Source organism: Vulpes vulpes, chromosome X (genome assembly GCF_048418805.1).
Source record: "Vulpes vulpes isolate BD-2025 chromosome X, VulVul3, whole genome shotgun sequence".
Taxonomy (NCBI): Eukaryota; Metazoa; Chordata; class Mammalia; order Carnivora; family Canidae; genus Vulpes; species Vulpes vulpes.
The window spans coordinates 33,083,951-33,106,309 of record NC_132796.1 but is presented as its reverse complement, the minus strand read 5'-3'; the positions used below and the strand labels follow the sequence as shown (position 1 = coordinate 33,106,309).

General features: G+C 38.6%; 2 protein-coding genes across 3 annotated transcripts in view; one reads left to right on the top strand and one right to left on the bottom strand.

The window, feature by feature from the left end:
- OTC (ornithine transcarbamylase) overlaps window positions 1–11,934 on the bottom strand; it is a 75,204-nt gene extending 63,270 nt beyond the window's left edge. The window contains exon 1 of the mRNA XM_026012179.2: window positions 11,638–11,934. Within this exon, the coding sequence (XP_025867964.1) occupies window positions 11,638–11,714 (77 nt within the window). The 5' untranslated portion in view covers window positions 11,715–11,934. The remainder of the gene's footprint in view (window positions 1–11,637) is intronic.
- Window positions 1–22,359, top strand: part of RPGR (retinitis pigmentosa GTPase regulator) — a 295,685-nt gene that overhangs the window by 194,125 nt on the left and 79,201 nt on the right. The window lies entirely within an intron of this gene.

Sequence of the window (22,359 nt, the reverse complement as noted above, 5' to 3'; positions counted from 1 at the left end):
TATCAGTGGCTTTGCCACTTATTAACTGTACAACTTCAGGCAAGTTACCTAATCTCTCTCTGTACCTAAATTTCTCACCTAGAAATTAAGTATAACAATCTTATATGGTTATGAAGTTGAAATGATTTAACTCATGGAAATCATACAGTGTCTGGCATATAATAAGCCTTTGATAAATTTTAGCTATTATTATTGAGATCATAAGGTTATACAAACAATATACAATGTCCATACAATAGAAAACATTGTGATTCTTTTTCCCCCACTGCCCTACAAATCTGTTCTTGGAGATTTGTTCTTTACTTGTTCCCAGTCAAATACAATGGGCCTTGTGGCTTTTCTAGTTCCTTTCAGAAAATAAAATTTAAAAAATCCTCTGTGCCTACTTTATTTCCCCCCAAAGAGTCTCAGTCTATTTTACACGTAAAATAATGTATAATAATAATAATAATTTTTTTAACTTTAAGAAATGTACTGTAAGCTAGCACCCTTTTCCCTTCCAGCTCATGCCTAATTCAAGCTGGCCACCTCTAGAGGGAAAAGGGATGACCATGAGCTGATTCCTCTATTTCCCTGCCATTATTCCCTCCAAGTTAAGCCTAGGGAAGGTGAGGAGTTAAGGGTCAAGCAAAGTCTGATTCTGTTCTAGCAATCTAGCATTGGTATAGGTGCTTGAGGCTGACTCTCTTCTGGGATGCTTTTGAGCATCCTTGGGAAAATTCTGCCATCATTGAGAATTTCTCATGGTAGTCCTTGGTGGTGGACAATTATACTTTTCATGCCACCCAAGGGAATACATCCAGACCCCTTTTGCAAAGATCTCCCCACCCTTCAGGAGGCCTCGTGGCCATCATGTGAAACACTACCATGTTAGGTCTCTCTCTCAGGCTGTATTAGTTCATGGGAAGCCCTTCATGTTCTTTGCTCTGACAAGAGTCAGTTTCATTCCAGTATAAACTGCTGTCTTGTTCTGCTGTCAAAACTTCTAGGCATCCTGTCCCTCTTACTCAAGATTTCCCAAGTATAGGCCTGGATTTGGTGTATGGCGTCCTCAAGATCTCCTATTGGAGATTTTGATGCCATTGGAGCCACATCCCCAGGCTCGAGGTGAGGGGAGAGTACCTCTCCCTGTCATACATAGTAGTAGCATTTTAAAAACTCTCTTCTAATATACAACCCATCTCTTGGTTTCTGAAGTCCATTTTAGAAGCTGGATGTGATCACCAGTGGGATGCAAAAATAATTACTGAGTATCTCTTTTGCTCCTGTCTTAGTGGCATAGCATCTCACTTTGGAATGAGGAAAGAGTCAACACCTATTGGGCCTGAGCAGAAACTGAGATGGAAAGAGTCTCATTTTAACATTTTGTTACATCATGATGACAATAATTATTATTTGGGAATCAGTATCTAAAATAGAAAACAGGGACATTTGGGTGGCTCCTGGTTGAGCGTCTGCCTTTGGCTCAGGTCAGGATCCTGGGATCCTGGGATTGAGACCTGCGTCAGGCTCCCCATGGAAAGCCTGCTTCTCCCTCTGCCCATGTCTCTGCCTCTCTCTGTGTCTCTCAGAAATAAATAAATAAATAAATAAATAAATAAATAAATAAATATCTTTAAAAATAAATAACATTTATTATTTCATTTTCCCAGTGTTATCTCTATTTAACAATAACTATATTGTATACAATTGGAAATTATGAATAATGAAAGGCAAATTGTGGTTCACCACAGGTACTAAACATTAATTTTACTACAAGTAAAACAACTGTCACAAAATTATCATGCTTGAATTTCAGCCTAAGTAAAGAGCTTGGGCTACCTGAGATGAAGAGTAAATTCTTTGGTGGGATTTATTTATGTCTTGCAATGATGACAAAAAGATAGTCAAGAAAATCACAAATTCACTCAATTTGTTGTCTCCAATGCATGATGTCAAATAACATAGACAAAGGAATATTTCACTAAACATCCAACTTTCTGGCAGAGTTGATTCGTTCATTTAATCTTTGATAGATGAATAGATTTTTTTCAGTTGACTTTTTGTGATGTTAAGCCCTTCAGAGATTCTAGTTAGGAAAGAAACTTCCATAAAGATTGAGGGTTTATGAGTTAGTTGGCTAATGGTTGACTGATTTAATGTAAGATACTAATGACAGGGGCTCCTGGGTGGCTTAGTCAGTTAAGCGGCTGCCTTTGGCTCAGGTCATGATCCCAAGGTACTGGGATCAAGCCCCAAGTCAGGCACCCTGCTTAATGGGGAATCTGCTTCTCCCTCTCTCTCTGACCCTCCCTGTACTCACACTCTCACTTGCTCTCTCTCTCTCTCTCCCTCCCTCTCACAAATGAATAAATAAATAAAATCTTTTTTTTAAGATTTTATTTATTTATTCATGAGAGACAGAGACAGAGAGAGAGAGAGAGAGAGGCACAGACACAGGCAGAGGGAGAAGCAGGCTCCATGCAGGGAGCCCGACGTGGGACTCGATCCCGGGTCTCCAGGACCAGGCCCTGGGCTGAAGGCGGCGCTAAACCACTGAACCACCAGGGCTACCCTAAAAAATCTTTTTTAAAAAGATGCTAATGACACATTCAATTCCAATAGAAATTAGTGTTTTCAGCTTATATGTGGATCAAAATTTTGGTCACCATTCTTGTTTCAAAGATGTACCATAGTGTTTAACTTTTACTTTTTTATTATTTTTAAAATTTTTATTTAAATTTTAGTTAACACAGTGCCATATTGGTTTTAGGAATAGAATTCAGTGATTCATCACTTACATTTCAACTTTTAAAAATTTGTCATTCATCTACTCTCTAAATTTTGAACATGGATCTATGATGTATGTTTACTTATTTATATAATATATGTGTTGCTTCTTTAATAGTGTATAAAACAAAACATTAAAAAATGTTAAAGTTTAGACTAAGAAGAACCAAATATTTTAAAAATAAATTTATAAATATACAAAAATATTTTGCTGGCTAAGCAAGTTTCTAGAATAGACCTTCATTTTCTTCCTTCCACTGGAACCCTAGTAAAAATCTGACAAAACTATGTTGAAGATTTGGATAATACTATTCAGAAACTTGATAATTTAAAAACAGCATTCAGGCAGAACATGTATTTTTACATATGTATTTTGGTTATGTGTTTGGTTCTGATAACATTAATTAGTGATAAAATTAAACACTTGGAATATACAAGTAGTGATATTGTTGAGAAGTAAACCCTTAGATTGTTTTTCATGCAGTTTTTAGAGTCAGCTGGGTTTGAGGTTCTGTAACAGGTGTAACATGTCTGACCTGAAATGGAGGCATAGCAGCTTAACCTTACTCAATTCATGTTTAGGGCATCTTGCAAATATTTTTCTCTGGAATAAGGTCCAAGTAAGATAAAATCACAGAGTATTAACTCTCTTGACTCTGTGTCTCACAATAAAATATTAATATTCCATGGCTTAAGACTTCCTCCAATATTATTTTTAAAAGGGAAAAAAGCTTTGCTGGAAAACCCTGCTCCCCAGGATTTCAGAAATTTGTGAAACATCACTATAGTTGTTGAACTCACATCCAATGACAAGAAGAGAAACCACTCATATGCGAATTTTGAAGACTTACTTTTAGCGGAGAGCTCAAGCTCATCCTTCTGGCTATTTTGGAGCCCACAAAATCCGAGTCATCAAATGGCAACACTTAAGGGATTCAGTACCCTCCCCCACTCTCAGCCCTTGCAGGGTTGTGTCGTATCTACTTCCTTCTAAATACAGGACTACAAGTTTCATTCAAGAGACTCTCACGGATCTTGGAATTGTGGTGGTGGTGGTGAGTCTCAGAGAAAAAGAATTTAAAAAGAAAGGAAAGGAAAGGATGCATAGAACTTAATTTTTCTCCCCCCTTCCCATGAAAGGAAGCAGGAAAATAATGGTGAAAGAGGAGACCCAACACCACCTTCAGCTACTTCAAAAAAGCTCCAGCTTCCAGTTTTCACAAGCAGGAGACAGATTGGGAGAAGTGAAAGGTCTCTGGGTCTTTCTCAGGTTTGTCCTTATACTCCAAGAAGTCAGAATTAAGGTTGGATTTAGGGTAGGGTGAATGTTTTGCTGTTGGGATTGCACTGGGAGATGCTGCTCTTGTTATTTCTCCATTGACAGATTGAAGTTTAAAGATAAAAAGAAGACACAAACATTCTGCTTGAATCTTCCCATTTTGTCCAGACCTTTCATTTGAAAATGTATATAGCAATAGAAACCTTATTTCAAATTCTTTCTCTTAGACCACAATTAATCAGAATACTTCTTTGTGACTCCAATCTCCATACGGCAGTCACTGATAATATTGCCTTCACTCTTGCCCTGCGATCACGCCTCCAATAAATGTTAGCAGATAAGCTTTTTTCCCCTTAAATACAGATAGTTCTGGCTTTGCATGGTAGTAGGACTGTAAATGACCATTAAATCGGCAACCATGCAAAACAACCTTAATAATAAGTTGGAAAAATCACAATTGTTCTGTGACTTTTAATTTTTGGTCAAAACATTAAACACTCTCATATTGTCAGTTACAAATGTGTAGGGAAGTGAAAAAATAGTAAAGCAAATATATTTATTACACTGTAATTTAAAACATTAGAAATAGAATTATAGTGTTTTATTTTTTGTAAAAACTGTCAAGAGTACTTTGAACCGTGCATGCTATCTTCTTATAATATAACATATGTTACAGAGCAAACATATTGTCTGTGCTTTGGTGAATTGTCATACTTTCTAAGTTTGGATAGACTTCTAACATTTATCCTTTGTACTTTCAATATGTAAAAAATATCTGATAATTCCTTGAATGTGAAGTGTTTTGCTGGTGTCACTTCCTCTGGAACATCTTTATACTTTGTGTCACAGCCACTTTCCTCATTTATGTCAGTAAATTTGTCTTCGCTAAATTCCTCTGGCTGCATAGCTAGAGTCTCAACCAGTAGCAGAGTCAACAATCCCACCATCAGCTATTTCTTCTATAAATGCATTCCCATTTGATTCAAATGTAGCTGCCAGTGTGATTCTTTACTTCTCTGCTGCCCTTTGGTCTCTGTCAGACAATTCCTCCTTTCAGTTATTCATTTTTATAAAATGGCACATCAGTTTATCATTGGGGAAAAAAGAAGGCAGCGCAACTATACTCTTTGCTGTTTGTATGTAAACTGAATAACAGATGTGCAGTGAACAATCACCAAAACTTTGAAAGAAGTTATGCAATTGGTCACGGATCATGATGTGCAGCTGTTATTTACAAAGTGATTTGGGTACAAAAGTGCTAGCCATGAAGTTTTTACTTTATGCAACTACTCACAATTAATACACTATGGCAGCTGAAATTTGAACTGTGTACTTGAAAGACTGGTGTTATGTGATTCAACTGTGGTAATTGAAATTCCTGCATATTGGGACCTTGCAAAGGAAGGACTGCCTGTGCTCCAAATGCTTTCTCATTGTGGGACTCTTTCACATACCATTCTTTCTGTCCAGAACACTATCTCCTTAGCTCTCAATGCTGGCTCCTTCTTGCCCTTAGGCTTAAATACCACCTCCTGGGAGATTCCTTTCCTATCTGTACTAAGTAGTCTCTACTTTGTCTTCATTTTGTTCATGATACTTATCACAATTTTTAAATATGTATTTTTTTGTATCTGTTTATATTACTTACTTTTTATCTTCCCATTGAACTTTATGATCCATGCTGGCAAGGATCCTGCCTGTTTTGTTTATTAATATATACCCAGGGCTTATTATTATAATGTCTGGGATATGGTAGGTATTCAATAAATACTTAGGTAAAAGGACGAATGAATCATATTATGTCTCTGGACAGAAGTATAACAATTGCATAAGAATGAATTTAGCAGATTTCTGAGAATGAACTTAGACTTGCCATGATGGATTTTCAATATCCTGATCAAAGTCTGATGACCAAAAAAAGATACCAAGAGCCCCCAAAACAAAATTAATGTTGAGAGAAAAGCATGTATGGGATATGGCCCAGGCTGAACACAAGATTTGAGTCTCAGGGAGGAAAACTGATTGTGGCCTAGTGTGTGGCTAAAGTTGAAATTCCCCAGGGCTCAACTACTCTGGCATAGTATTTACACTCCTGGGAACAACAGTTGGACATATATATGTGAAAAAAGAGCATTATAACCTTGGATCTCAGGCACAGTAGTCTGAGTCAAGTGCAATAACCCAGAAAACTGGGGATCCCTAGGTGGCTCAGCGGTTTAGCACCTGCCTTTTGCCCAGGGCGTGACCCTGGAGTCCTGGGATCAAGTCCCGCGTTGGGCTACCAGCATGGGGCCTGCTTCTCCCTCTGCCTGTGTTTCTGCCCCCCTCTCTCTCTTTCTATGTCTATCATGAATAAATAAATAAAATCTAAAAACAGAAAACTGGTAAGAGGACCTGGTGGGACAAGCTTTTGCCCATAGCATCATGAGAGCCAAATCCAAAGTAGAGTAATAGTATACCAATATATACCAATACTTTGGTTCCATCTCTCCATGAGCCCTTCTTGTATAGAATAAGTCCCCAGGGTTCTTAGGGACAAAAAAGGTAGAGAGGTAGATACTGGAAAATTTTTAAATTGCATCTCAACCAGTGAAGATCAGTCATATTGTTCAAACCATTGAAAAATCATTAAAGTGGTCACCACCTTTCCCAATTCTATCCAGGAGGTGGGGCAGGAAATGTTTGCATAGGAAAAATAGCTGTTTTTCATAGATATCGAGAACTAACCAGGAAAATTTATCACTGGAAGGAAAGCAAACACAATGGTTTGAGTTTAAGTTCCTATCCTGTTTACCTCAAAGACCTCCTCTTGGCTCTGAAATGGAGCTGCCACACCTCTTTCCTAAGCTACTTAAAGATTAGAGAAAAGTAGAAGAGCTCCATAATTGTACCATATTGAAATGCCTCTGCCACATGTCCCCACCTTTTTTCTCTGGTCTGTATCAAGCATTTCTTGCATTTCTGGTAATTAATCCATACTCGAATTAGGCAGCTAAAACCACTGGCATAAATGGCTTCTAAGTTCTTATAGAGACCCCATGCCTCAGTTGGAGGCAGCTTCCTCTGGTTCTGGAGCACCTGAACCAGGACCAGGACTGTTGTTTTAGTCTTCCCATAAAATACTTAGTTTTCTTATGCTTCAGTGTGTCTCCTTGGTAAACAGACCTGAATACACATTATCATTCTTCAGCCAACACACAATAGGGAGGATACAATATGGGAGAAAACAATGGGAACCATGTACAGATTTTCTGTCAAAACTGTCATTGCACTCTGGGTAAAGCCAGGGCTTTTAAAAAAGCAAGACTAGTTCCTTACATTAATTTTATCCCTTGAAAAAATAATTACAGAGATTTCTCAACCCCAAATCATTGAATGCTAAGAAGTTAAGCCAAGGTAATAGTAGATTTTTGTGTTAGCTTTACCGAAATATCTTCCTAGCTAGAAAATAGAAGCATATTCTGTATTGGCAGAATAAAACCTTTCATTGCAAGAGGCTGCATTTTCCAACTCTGGTTAATTGTTTGGAGCACGGGAGGAGACCTGGATGTGTTCCTTTGTATAATTGTATTTTATTAGAAGAGAAAGTGCTTGATTCGAGTAAACTGTGGTTAGTCAGAGCAGGCTTTGCCAGAATAGGAAAAAATTCAGTGTTAAATGGTATTTTAATCCTCATGGAAAATTTGAGATGAAGACTTTATCTTCTGGAGGCATGAGAGGGAGTCAGTGGGTCTGATGGCTGAGATTTTTGTGTTTCTGTTAACGTTGCAGATTGGTGCAACCATTAAGGCATATTTTCTTTGTTTTTGTTTTTGTTTTTGTTTTTACTCAGATATTTTTGTTGTATTTTTAAAAAGGAGATTGTGCATGGATAGGATGGCCAACTTAATCAGTTTGAAAGGATCAAAGTAATCAAAGCAGCGGAATAAATAGGGCAGTGGTTTTTAATTATTCCAGTTCTAGTCCTAGTTCAGCTATGACCTTGGGAAGATCATTTTCCATCTTTGGCCTCAATTCCTCATCTGAAAAATTAAGAAAATGAACTCAAAATCAGTGATCCATCTTGACTTTGTCTTCCACAACACTCATGAAATTTATAAACACAAGATTTCCCATAGGCCATACTGGAGCCATCTGAATTCTCGGTGGCCTGTTTTTAATTTCATCACTTTCTTGCCATCTCAGGAAATCATACTGCAATCCATGCAAGGGAGACTGACTTTATTTTCATAAAATCCTTGAATCTCATCCAATTAATTTGAAAAAAAGCACTAATTACCTCCAAATTTCTTTACTTCATTAACAACAGTAATAATAGTCTATTACTAAAAATGGACTTGCAGCCTTTCTCATGGTTGCCACATGCTCATATGTGGTATAAGTCACTCTTGCAACTGACTGACTAGGTGGTTTCTAAGAAACCTGAGATCATCAATCTTCTAAAATGGTGCGACTTCGTATTGTCTGAAAATTGAAGAGGGTTAGCTTTGTGCACATGTTCTTAAAGGGCTGGAACCCTAAACTGTTGAAAATCTGTATCTGCCTCTACTTCTTCTATCTCAGTTAAATCACTAAATTACTAAAAATAACAAACTATAAATAGACCCAAATTTTATTGTTGGTCAAGGGAAACATCATGACCCCATTCCATGCCTGGTCTCAGACCTTGTACAGTTTTCTGAAGTCAGGAAACATATTTTTAAAATGGAATTCATTTTCAGTTATGACAGAAGATGCGAATAGTCAAAGAGGACTGTTTTCTGTCCTCTAGAAGAGCATGGATGGCCTATAATTGCTTCATCCATGTGTCCACGCGTGTAGAGATAGTATGTGTGTGGGATGAAGGGAGCATAATGAGTTATGTAAGCCCTTAGAAAGGTCTGGAATGAAATACCTGAAAACCAGTCACCTCCACTCCAATCCATAACCTCCACAAAATTGGGTGGCTTAGCTCAATATTCTCTGAAGAAATTTCTATTTGTGAGATGAAATTGAACTGCACTTACAAATTGGTCTTCTCTGATAAAAAAAAAGAGATTTTTTAGTGGTTTCTTTAAAAGCTATAAGTGGTTTCCCTAATAGGCAACAAATCATAGGACACTGTCTATTATCCATACACCGTCAGGCTCTAGAGCCTTGTTTGTGAGATGAAAAGCCTATGGATTGGGTGTTTTTGGCAGTCTTGGTGTCTGATTCTATTGATTTTGGAGGAAAAAAGAAATAATAATTGACTAAAAATGATTGATCCAGGAGCCTGCATGAATGTCTTCAGCCACTTAAGCTGTTATTTTTATCCCGTCCATGGCGATATGGCGGCTCACTTCAAAACTGCAGTCCCTATTTTGTGGCATTGCCACACCCTAACCACACATTTTCTTACTACTCTCTAGTGTTAAGATCATGTGGTATGTTCTGTAGTAAGATCTCTCCACCTTTCCCAAGAGATATGGGGGAAATAAAGACCTCGGATCTCTGTGGAAGGCTGAAAATCAAAGTAAAGGTACAATACAGGAAGAGTTGACAGGGAGCTTTTCTCTGTTGTTGAGAGGTCATCAAAGGCCATAGGTCTTACTGGAGACAGCAATTCTCAGTTCATCTAGCTGGCAGGTAGTGTAGCTAACTAAAAGAGTTGGAAAGAAAAACGCCCATGCCACATGAGAACAACACCATTTCAACATTATCCCATTTTCATGAGACTTATGCTCTTAAATTCCTAATGACATGGGTGATTTGAGGCTTTCATATTTCAAATAGCTGGTATAGAGTTGGGCTGATTTGGCCATGCTTTTGCCTCAGCCCCCATTCACTGTGAGAGATGGCTAGCCAAGACTCTGTGAGTTACAGTCTGGCTACTGGATATAGATGATAGAATATTACTAAATACCAAAGAAGCCCAAATATTTGGAAGGGGTTTTATTTGCAAAATTTGAACTTGTTATCAGTATTTTAAAAATCAATCATCACTGTAATTTTCAAAGAAGAGTATAAGTTCCAAACTTTGGTTATTCATTCAGTTGACTATTTTCAGCTCAGTGATGATTCTTTTTTAAAAACTATGGAATAAAATTTTATCATACTTTTCTCTGATGTAATGCAGTGGGATGGAATAATAAAATAATGAACATTCATCTGTCACTTTACAGTTTTCACACATTATCTCACTATCACTAGACTGTGACTTCATGTGTCTGGTATGAAATACCCTTTTTACCTTCTTTACCACTGTATTCCCTAACACCTTGCATACAGTGTGGCGCAAAGTAGGTGCTCAATAAATATTTATTAAATGAATTGTTGAACTACCTTGTGATATAAAAAGAGCAGATATTACTCTTTTTTCACATTTTATAGGTAAAGCAACATTACAGAAAAGTTTAGTGACTTGCTCAAGGTCAATAGAACCAGCAAGTGGTAGTACCAGGCCTTGAATCTAGTTCTTTAGACTCTAAAACCTGAACTTTCCTCCACATTCCTGGATTATGTGGTCTGACTCTAGTACTTATTGGTAAGTGCCATAATCTGTTTGGGCCTTATTGACTCTATCTGTAAATTAAGAGAGGGCTAATACTATTCTGTGGCTCCAAAGTCCCATCTAGGTCTAAGATTATGGGCTTTATTTACAGTATTATTTACAATGTCATCTGACTTCTGAAAGTCTTCTATTAACCAAGGAAATGGTGCTCGTGGTAGAGTCCGGAGAGAGAGGGCTGCCAGGTAGCCCAGAGGAGGGACTCAGGGCCACTGTCACAGGTCTGCTTCCTAACAGTGGGAGAAAACTTCAGACTAGAAGCTTCTCCCTTCAGAAAGTCAGTGAGGTTGTTTTGAGGTCGGTTGTAAAGGGTCTCTGGGAAAATTCTATGTGATTATTAACGTGCAATATCTCTAGAAGCTTTCTGGCAATAATGTGCAGTTTTGATGGCCTTCCTTCCTTGGTTAACTTATTATCCCTGTCCCCTTCCCCACAGACACACACCACACCACCTTCCACTGCATGTTCAATAGCTGTAAGCAGGATGTAGCTTTTATAATGAATTCACTGGAAACAGCTTCCTTTCTTTCACATGCTACCAAGAATTTCAGGGATAGATTTCAAATGTGGATTTTATTTTTAAAATATCATTATCCTCATCACACATAAGGCTCCTTTGCAGCAGCTTTGTAAATATTTATCCAGTTGTTATTTGGGGTCTGGTATTTTTTTAAAAGAACTGAATAATCCCCACTCCCTAGGATGATAGATTATTTTCAAGCAAACCCAAATACAAACTGAAGGCCCTGTATAAATTAGTTCTCATTTTCTTCAGCCATTAGCCCATTTAAAACGTACACAAACAGAAGATGTCAAGAACATTTAGTCTGTTTTACCTGCCGAGGGTAGCCCCCACCCCCAGCCTGCTATGAAATCTGATTACAGAGGACTGAGAAATGAAAGCTCAGCTGGAATTAGAAATAGCTCTCTCAAATAAGGTTAGAACCTGGCCCTACACCCTGCAGAAAGAGGCCTTTTCAGGCTGCACTCCTTTGCAGAAGAGAACTTCATTTATCACCATTGTTCCTAAGTCAGACTCAAATCTCTGGCCATCACTTACCGAAAATTTCGAACCACGAAATTGTGACCATTTCTAAGAGCTGCATTGTTCAACAGGATCCTCAAATTAAACAGCATCTTCGTTTGATAATGAAAAAGATTGTATGCTCTTGAAAATGCCTCACCAAGGTAGACAGTGGGGTCCACCTAAAAGCTAAGAACGATTTCAATTGCAGTAAGAGAGCAAAGGTAATATCACCCTTCAGCTACCTTATCAAATTCTCCTGGTTAGAGATACTGCAGGGCAGGGTACAGGAGCACCTGAACTTTAAGCCAAGCTCTACCACTGTGTGTGTGTGTGTGTGTGTGTGTGTGTGTGTGTGTGTGGGTGGGTGGGTGTGCGTGTGTGTTTAGCAGGAATCCTGATTCTTTTGTTCCCAGGCTCCTCATTTTTCATAATATATTTATATTGTCACATACTTGTACCAAATCAATTGATAAGTACTCATTGAGCATATAATACATGCAAGGTACTGCAGTACTGGCTGCTGTGAAGGTACATAGAAATAGCCTTTTCAGAAAATGAATCATCAGTGTAAAACCCCAGATGTAGACACAATAGCCCTGCATATTTCCAGTGATAATACTTTTGTAACTCTAAGTCTCAACTTTCCCACAAAAACAAATAAAAGTGCCCTGGAACTATTTTTTGGTGGCATGAAGCTGGAGTGGGGATAGAGGTATAATAAAAAGATCTCAATCCTGTAGCTCCCACTGTGCCTTGCACATAGTAGGTCTTCAACAGAAAAGTCATTGCCTATTCAAATGAGAACCCACAATCAATAGAAGTGGGGAGGGAGTACCATATGTTTCTCCCCTGGTAGCCTCTCCAGATCACTAAGAGGTCATCCAACACTTTAGATTCATTCATTCATTCATCCACAGTTATAAGTTAGATATTTTCAAAATCTGTTCTGTGTCAGATATTGGACTAGGCTGAAATTTCAGTGAAGGAAGATGACCTCACTCTCACATAGTTTACAGTTCAGTAAGGGTGATATGATTTGTAAATATCCATAATACAAACCCATAGGAGAGGTCCAGATAAAGTGCTGCCATATAACAGGGAAGAGAAAGTATGTTAAGCTGTGAAGGGTGGGAGGCAGGGAAAGAACAAAAAAGATGAGGGCTGCCTCTTCTGATCAATTTATACAATTTTAGCAAACCCAGGTAAGCACTTGCTAGAAGTTTATGCAATGCAAAAAGAAAAGTGCTATTTAAAAACCAATTACAGCCACTTCAAGGGCAGGAATGGTTGTGACGTCATAATACCATCAGGGAAATCTTGATACTATTTCCTTCTACTTACAAAGAATGATACGGGACAGAGAGGGAAAGACAGAAATGTCCAAACCTTTACTAAATCCTCTGTTCTGGAAAGAATATTCCAGGTAGAAGCAAGTGTTTGCAAGGGTACAAAGGTAAGAAGGTATAAAGTGAATGTTCCAAGTGGGAGAATAGATGACTACTTTGTTGGAAAAGACTGTAAAGCATCTTTGAAGAGGCAAGAGCAGCCAGTTGTTGGATAGGTTTCAGAGAGTGAAATTGTTCTACGTAATACAAGAAAGGAAATCGAATGTTTGCAGTGAGACTGAGGGAAGAGTTGAAACTGCATGCTAATGTAAAACCTGTATCTTCAGTCAAGTGTGCTACCTACACAAACAACTTGTGTTAACAATGCTTAGGGAGAAATCAAGAAGTGTCTGCTGTGTTATGGCATAGAAAGTGGGTGATACTTCTGAGATGCCAGAGCAACTCAGAAACCCTTGTAATTCTATGGAGGTAGGAGCTCCATCCCCCAGAGGGGACTGAGAAAACTGAAACCACTCATAACCCCTAGCAAGATTGGAAGACAGGAGTTGTACCACAAGTGGGATGAGGTTAGATGCAATTTCATTAAATCTCAAGAGACAAGATATCTGGGTCACATTTGGAGAAGCACCTTACAGGACTTGACATTGGTCCTCAGAATTCATCCAGAGGCTTTTATTGATCCATACCTGACTCCTCTCATTCCACTTCAGCTGCCTGGTTTGGCTCCCTACCTTGTTCCCTTTGTACATTCAGCCCTCCATTCACTCATTTTTCTCTTCCACCGACAACAGCTCTGCAGCTCTGCAGTTAATGCAGGCTGGGTCTCTGTACTAGTGGGCTCTGAGCAATATAGTGATAAACAGGAGTGATGAGTACTTTCCCATGTGGGAATGGAGTCAATCATTTGGAATGACTCCAGAGGACAACTTTTGTCTCTGTCCCCTGACCCCAGGCATTCTAACCAAGGAGGAGGGGCTTGTTTTCTGCTTCCTTGCATCAGGCCCTCTGAGACCTCCAGGTTGGCTTGCTCTTCATCCAGTGTCCATCATTGGGAGGGGGCGGTAGAGTAGGGATTAGATGGGGTTCCTGGTGGGCAAGGATCTGTGATGAATTAGGAAGAATTATGGAGTTGTCAAAGCTGGAGGAAGCAACAAAGGATATTATAGCAAAGGAAGGAACCTGTGAGTTGACCCAGAGGAAGGAATAAATAGGGTGTGTGGGGTAACAACAACTTCCACAGTGATGAATCCACCTTATCATTGACCATTTAAATGAGCCCCCACTACCGCCCAGCAAATTATGAAAAACATAAAACCACGAGTGTCCATGTCCTGTTTATATTGCCTTGCATTCAGTACTCTCCTACCTACCTGCCACTTCTTAATGTGAACAACCACAGCTTTCTGCCTGAGGACACTCGTCACCCCTGTGTGGCAACCATGAAGCATATTTTACACAATCCCCCAAAGGTCTCTGCTGGAATGGAGCATTGGTTGCCCACATTGGTAATCTGCTCATCAATGTACCCTGTATCAGCTACCATCCCTTCATTGTCTCACTTCCCTTGTTCCCCTACCAGTGCTTCCTGGGGTCATCTTCCAAATAAATCACTTGACCTCAAATTGCTTTCTCAACATCTGCTTCTGTGGGAACTCAATATTTGCCCAGATCTAACCTCTCAACAATTTTTCAGTATTGTTTCTTATTCTTTTCCTCCAGACCCTTTTATCTCTTATTTGGTACCTGGGCTTTCAGTGTCAACATCTTTGTTCCCCACACCATATGGAACCTTCACTCTCAGATAGCCCTGGTTACCTTGAAACTGGTAATGTGCTAGTAAATGTTTAATAACCAGCTCTTCAAAAAAAAAAAAAAAAAGGAAGAGAAAAAAAGCTCTGATCTGTGACATTGACCAACCTGTGTGGTGTAAATGCTCCTGCGTTGGCCAGATACAGGCTACCAAAGTGACATCACTGAACATGGGAGTTGGCAAGAGAGGTGTAACACTGGCTCTTGCAAGGCATTGTGAGCACGCTACTGCCTGCAACTCCCACCCAGAAAATTCTCTCTGGATTTGGAAAGGAATATTGGAGCCAGATTGTTCAGGGCCTTGAAAGCCAGATGATGAGGTTAAGTATTTAATCTGTAGTCAAAGGAAGATTACTAAAGTTTTAGCGTTGGGGCAGACAGATGGACATATGTCATTATCTGCATTGTATTAAGAAAATATTCATTCAGCAGCATTCACATTCTTGTGTTAGAAGTAGGGTGGACATTTGCTTCGACGTGGATGGAACTGGAGGGTATTATGCTGAGTGAAATAAGTCAATTGGAGAAGGACAAACATTATATGGTCTCATTCATTTGGGGAATATAAGAAATAGTGAAAGGGAAAAGGAGAAAGGAGAAAAAATGAGTGGGAAATATCAGAAAGGGAGACAGAACATGAGAGACTCCTAACTCTGGGAAACGAACAAGGGGTGGTGGAAGGGGAGGTGGGTGGGGGGTAGGGGTGACTGGGTGACGGGCACTGAGGGGGGCACTTGATGGGATGAGCACTGGGTGTTATTCTATCTGTTGGCAAATTGAACACCAATAAAAAATAAATTTATTTTTAAAAAAAGAAGTAGGGTGGAGAGAAAATTGAGGTAAAGACAAAGGTTATTGTGTTATAACAAGAACATGAGCACATACTGGGGATGTGGAAATAGAAAATAGGATGGATGTAAGAGAGATTTAGTGATTAGATTCTACCTATCAGAACAATTGATAGGATGTTAGCAGAAAGGAAATGATAAAGTTAATGAGACTCCAGGATTTCAAGCTTATCCTGTCATTTGACATTTGAGTCTGAAATCCCAAATAGCCACATGTTACTACTGAGGACATAGAAAATGTTAGTTTCTTGCCAGTTAAACCTTAGAAGTATCAGGACACCTGGGTGGCTCGGTGGTTGAGCATCTGCCTTTGGCTAGGGCGTGATCCTGGGGTCCTGGGATCAAGTCTCACATCCGGCTCCTTGCAGCGAGTCTGCTTCTCCCTCTGCCTATGTCTCTGCCTCTCTCTGTGTCTCTTGTGAATAGATAAATAAAATCTTTTTTTTAAAGAGCTTATAAGTATCATGTATGAACTTGCAGTATTCCTTTGAGATTGCTACTGTTTCCCTAGTGAAGTCCAGGCATTGAAGGGGGAATCAATGTGGTGTAAATAATAGTGGGAAGGATGCTTTAAGATCAAATGTGACCTCTGGCTGGGTTGCTAACAAATAATGAATTTGGTCAAATCGCTTGGTTCCCTTAAGACTCTCAGAGTCCTCACCTGTCTAAATAAAGGTTTTACAAAATGAGCTATTATACTACTTAGGAAATTTTAGCATGCTAACCAAACACGAGGTATGGTGTCTAAGAGCCTTGGCATAGCTATTGCCAAAGATCTATTGCAAATTTCAGCTCTGTACAAATAAGACATATGGCTGTTACTGCAGTGAGAAACTCTGTTTATTTCAGTGTTACTAATTACATAAATACTTTTTATAGCTGGTTGTCTAGAATCTTTAGGATCCTAAGAAACATGAAGTATTTGCATGCAGTTAGGATCCTAAGAAACATGAAGTATTTGCATGCAGTATACACTTTAGTTACAAGCACTAAGGGATTGTTGCTGGTGCTCTTGCACTTGATAAGGACAAAAAAAAAACCATGGGTCCCTGTCTGACACCAGAAGCCATTCTGTGACCATGAGGAGAAACAAGGCCAGAAGCCATCCAGTGACCATGAGGAGAAGCAGCCTTAAAATGAAGCTGTGGTTTGCCAGAATGTAAGAAGGAAGGAATCTTGGTCATTTATGACATCAATGAGTTGCAAAATCAACTAATCTCATGACCCTTCCTACCATTAGACACCTCGTTATATAAAATAATAAATGTCCTTCTTAAATCACTTTGAATTGAGGTTTTGTTACTTACAACCAAATGCATGCTAATACACAATTTGGCTTAGGTATTTGAAGGTTTACTTCTCATATAACAACAGGGAAATACTAACATCCTTCAAAGATGTGGGTTCTAGTTCAGAACCCATCACTTATTCATTGAATGACATTGGGCAAGTCAGTTTCATTATCCGCAAACAAAAACAATGCTCTTTTTCTCTTTTTCTAAAAAAAGGTTTATTTATTTATTTTAGAGAGAGAGTGCAAGAGAGCACAAGCAAGAAGAGGAAGGGGGAGAGAGAATCTCAAGCCAACTCCACAATGAGCGCAGAGCCCCACATAAGGCTCAATCTCATGACCCTGAGATCATGAACTGAGCCAAAACTTAGAGTCTGACTCTTAACAAACTGTACCACCCAGGTGCCCCATCTTCTTTATTTTTTTTCATTTGGATTCCATCTCCTCCCAAAATTTCCCTTAAAATTCTTTTATAGTCAAGCCCTCTTCTTACCCTCAATCCCTGGCACAGTGATTTTTTTCTTTCTCTCCTGTGCTTTTGCCATTTACAGAAGGTAACATAAATGGAATCATACAGTATACAATCTTCTGACATTAGCTTCTTTCACTCAGGATAATGCCTTTGAGTTTCATTGTATTACTGTGCTTATCACTAATTTGGTACTTCTTATTGCTGAATAGTATTCCAGTGTGTGTGTGTGTGTGTGTGTGTGTGTGTGTGTGCATGTGTACATGCCTGTGTATATGTGTATTATAGTTTGTTTATTCATTCCCCATTAAAGGACATTTGAGTTGTTTCTTGGTTTTAGAACTTATAAATAGAGCTGTCACAAACATTTGTATATAGGTTTTTGTGTGAACATAAGTTTTATTTCACTAGGGTAATATATTTAGGGAGTAGGGTGGTTGGATTATATGGTAGGTATATGTTTAACTTTTGAAAAAGTGCCAAAATATCTTCCAGAGTGGCTATACCATTTTGCAGTTTCCCTAGTAATGCAGGAGAGCTTCAGTTGCTCTGCATTGTTGGCCAGCACTTGGTATTGCCAATAGTTTTCACCTTCCAGAAAGGTGTATAGTAGTTTCTAATTGTAGTTTAGTTTGCATTTCCCTAAAGGCTAATGATGTTAATTAAACACCTTTCCATGTGCTTATTTGCCATCAATATATCTTCTTTGGTGAAGTGTCTATCAAATCTTTTGCCTACTTCATTTTTCCCCCAGTTTTATTTAGAAATGATTGACATAAATCACTACATATGCTTAAGGCATACAGCATGATGATTTGATTTATATATGTTGAGAAATGATCACCACAATAGGTTCAGTTAACATCCATTTTCTCATATACATACAATAAAAATAATAGAAAAAAGGGAAAAAGTTTTTCGTTGTGATGAGAACCCTTACTTTCCTATATCTCATACAGCATACCTACTTTATTTTGTAATTGACTCATTTGTTTTTTTAGTTTTAAGAGTTCTTTACATATTCTTGATATAAGATATTTTTTAAATATTTATTTATTTATTCATGAGAGACAGAGAGAGAGAGAGAAACAGAGAGAGAGAGAGAGAGAGAGAGAGAGAGAGAGAGGCAGGAGGCAGAGACATAGGCAGAAGGAGAAGCAGGCTCCATTCAGGGAGCCCAATGTGGGACTCAGTCCTGGGACTCCAGGATCACACCCTGAGCCTAAGGCGGATGCTTAACCACTGAGCCACCCAGGCGTCCCTTGATATAAGATCTTTATTAGGTATATGATTTGCAAATATTTTCTCCCAGTCTGCAGCTTGTCTTTTCATTCTCTTGTATAGTGTCTTTTTACAGTTTTACATTTTTTTTACAGTTTTACATTTTGATCAAGTTCAACTTAACCATTTTTTCTTTCTATAGACTATGCTGTCAATGCTCTATGAGCTCTTTGCCTAAGCCAAGATCACAAAGATTTTCTCCTGTCTTCTGAAAGTTTTATAACCTTACAAATTACATTTATCCCTATGATCCAATCTGAATTAAGTTTTGTCTAAGGTATGAAGTTTTGGTTGAGGGTTTGGGGGAGGGGCATATAGGTATCCAATTTCCCTTTCCTTAAAAGCCTTCTGTGTCCTAGGTCATATCCAATTTGCTGAAGAATCAAAGAAAATCCTTTTATGTCAATGTCCCTGGAATGCATTGTGAACTGTAAAGTTGTATCCTATTGTAAGAATGTATTTTTATGTGGCTTGGAAATGCATGGGAATTGACAATATAAAATAAATTAGAGATATGATTATGAAATAAATCACCCATCAGCTGGCTACTGTTTTTATCTCTTGTATGTATGTCACCCACAGAGCCCCTGCTTTACAGAGAATTTGAAAATTACTTTTTAATTAACAGATAGTAATAGGACTTTGTCAAAATATTGATTCAGGGGTGTTTTCTTGCTCTTGCTGCATCACTGCTAAGTATTTGTTCAAACATGCAGGCCCTAGGGGAAATTGTGAAATCAGTGAAGATTATCTCTGATCCCCTCTCCACCTCTTTTCCCACCATATCCTTTCAATTGAGGCATTTGAAGAAGGTGGACAGTCTTATATGAAAACTGAAATTCTGAATCAGAGCGTGAAATGCTGATTATCAAATTCAAGTGTAATCTCTTTTTTCTCTCATCATAAAATCACATTTCCATTGAAGTCACTCTTCTGTTAATCATTTACTCTGGCAGTTGGTGATTTTAAGCAGGACCTAGAATTTTTCAGAGCTTAGATAGGGATAGAAATCTCAAGTTTTCCTACCTGGTGTTCTTTGTTTTGTGATCTGGTAAATTCTAGAATTAGAAGGCAGTATTAGGAAATGCACACACACAATTTATGAGGTAGGAAAAGGGCAAGTAAATATGGTTAATGATCCAACCCTAGTGTCAGAGGCAGATGAGATGCAAAAGGTGAGGTTATCTTTTATAGGTGCCCTTTTATTTGCTTTAACTCCCACCCAGAATCCTAGAGTCATCTCTTTTCCAATAGGCTGATTCCAATTCCTCCCCTTGGAAGCATAGAGTCAATCTGTGCATAAAGGAGATTAGCAGGCCAAAGGCTATCAGGCATTAAGTAAACAGGGAAATCACAGAGGTTCAAAGCTCACCAGGGGCCTCAACAATAATATCTGATGCTCCCTAGGACTGCCATTTACTTCTAGAGTTTGAGTGATGTGTGGGCCCTGTGATGCTATTGGCATTGCTTCCTGCTGCCCAGCACTTGGTCTAGAAGCACTGTCCCAAAAGTAATTTCCATTGCCATGGACCCTGAGCCCAGGACACATATCCTGAATGTCCTCAAAAATCACTGTTTGTTGAGGGAACCTGGTGCTAAACCATTTGTAGACGATCTTCTAGGTCAGGGTTTCGTACATAGCAGAGCAGCTCTCTCACTGTGATTTATTGAAAGTTAGCCCTTGACATAAGGGTTTGTAAAAAAAAATCAAATAAATAGGAAAGAAATAAAAATAAAAAAGTAAAGATAAGTAAAGGGTAATTTTAAAAAAAGGAAAAAAGAAAAATCACTGTTTGGTGAATGCCTTCCCCACCTTTTTCTGGCTCGTGATGAAAGCTACAATCCTCTTTGTGGCTGGTGCCTCTCTCTAGGCATTACCTGCAAAGTCCTCTTTATCTACTCATAATTGTTTTATTTGACCACATCTTCTAAGTAAGGGCTCTGCCCTAACCTTAAGTGACCTTAAGTGACTAGCTAAACATAGCCTTCTTCTTTTAAGACTGCTCTACTGGTAGTAATTCTGTAGCCTATAAATATGGGACCTAACCAGGGTCCAGAAGATAAACTGTGAGAATCTTGTCTCTAAAGCAAGAGAGCAACAAGCCCTTTTCCTAGAGCTTTGTTGACTATTTGGAATCTGGGTCACAAGGATTAGGCACTCACAATGACCAATTCCATCTTCCAGAATTCTTCACCTGAAGTTCAACATCCTTTCTTCCAAAGAACCAAGGAGTTAATGGATTCCCAGGTCATCCTCTACTGTTACCCAGTGTATTACCATTAAGAAATAAGCAAATCATCTGGGAAGCCATACAAAGATAATTAATCTAGAAATTTTAGAGTAGTTACAGTAGAAGAGCTATTTATTGTGAGCAAATTCCTCAGCCTCTCTAAACTTGTTCCTTCCTCTGTTAATGGTGGCACTGATACTCATGACTTTCTTGTGAAGATGAAATGTGATTAATGGATACTGAGTACTATAGCAGTACTCTATACTCTATGCTACAATGTATCATCCTGCAGTAGTGTACCTAGCTCAGTGTTCAATAAATTATTATGTTAGCTTTTAGTAGTTACTGGCACCAGAACATGTGATGAGAGGCCCTGTACCCTACCCCATTGTTGGTTTATGACAGTCACTTCCCTCAAAATAAAAGAGAGATGTTGTGCTTTTTTTTTTCACCCTTGTCCTCTAAGATAATAAAAATAAGAAAGAAACCAAACCAGTGTTTCTCAGTGAGGACCTATGATGTGTTTTATTTTCTCTTTTCCTTCTCCCCCTAAATGATGGGAAAACCAGGGACTTTGTTCTCTCTCAGTACTTCAACTAAATTTTCATGTTTCTAATCTTTTACTGCCTGATAGTATTTTCAGTCTATAACCCTGCTGTGCTAACCAACCTATCCCATTTGAGATGGACGTAAGATAAAGTAATTAATGATTAAGCACTTTGAAAATACAAAGGACTCTGTAAATGCCAACAGCCAGTGTTGCTTTCCAGTCTAATGAAACAGTGTAATAAAAACAGATCATAAAATCTTTTTTGCTTCCATGGCCACTACTCTTTTTGCCAGTTAAAATTTATAATTATTGTCTGCCTGTTCAAAGCAACGAGGGACATGATACAGTCCAGTCAATTTTCTAAAGTAGGTGTCCCTAATCAATTGAACACAAAAGTCTGGAGACATCAGTAATACATTTTGCAAAGTTGATATGAGAATACTGCATCATGATCACCTTCAGTTTCCAATGACATGACTGACTCTTCCCCTACCCACAAGCTCTTTTTCTGCAATGAATGTGCCATTCACCTCTCATGTCTCATATGAGTTAATTTATATCACTACCAGGTGTTTTTATGCACCATGTGTCATAACAGCTGGACATTGGACACAGAGGATAAATAGTCCAGGTAACCTTAGGTTAGGTAGGGGGCAAAGAGTAAATGCATTATTGAGTTTAGAAGAAACTGTTTGATCAACTTAAAGTGAAAGCTATTTGCTAGTTTTCCTATTGTAATTCCAAATGGGACAACACTTTGAAGCTAGGTGTAACTGCCATACCTGGAAGGCCCTCTATTTCTTTGGGTTTGGGGAAGCCTGGGAACTTTAATATGATTCTACAAATGACTAAGACATAGCGAAGGATCCAAAGAATTGGGTTTCCATTAGAGAGTCTGGACATATTCACCACCCAGGATTCAGGGTTGTT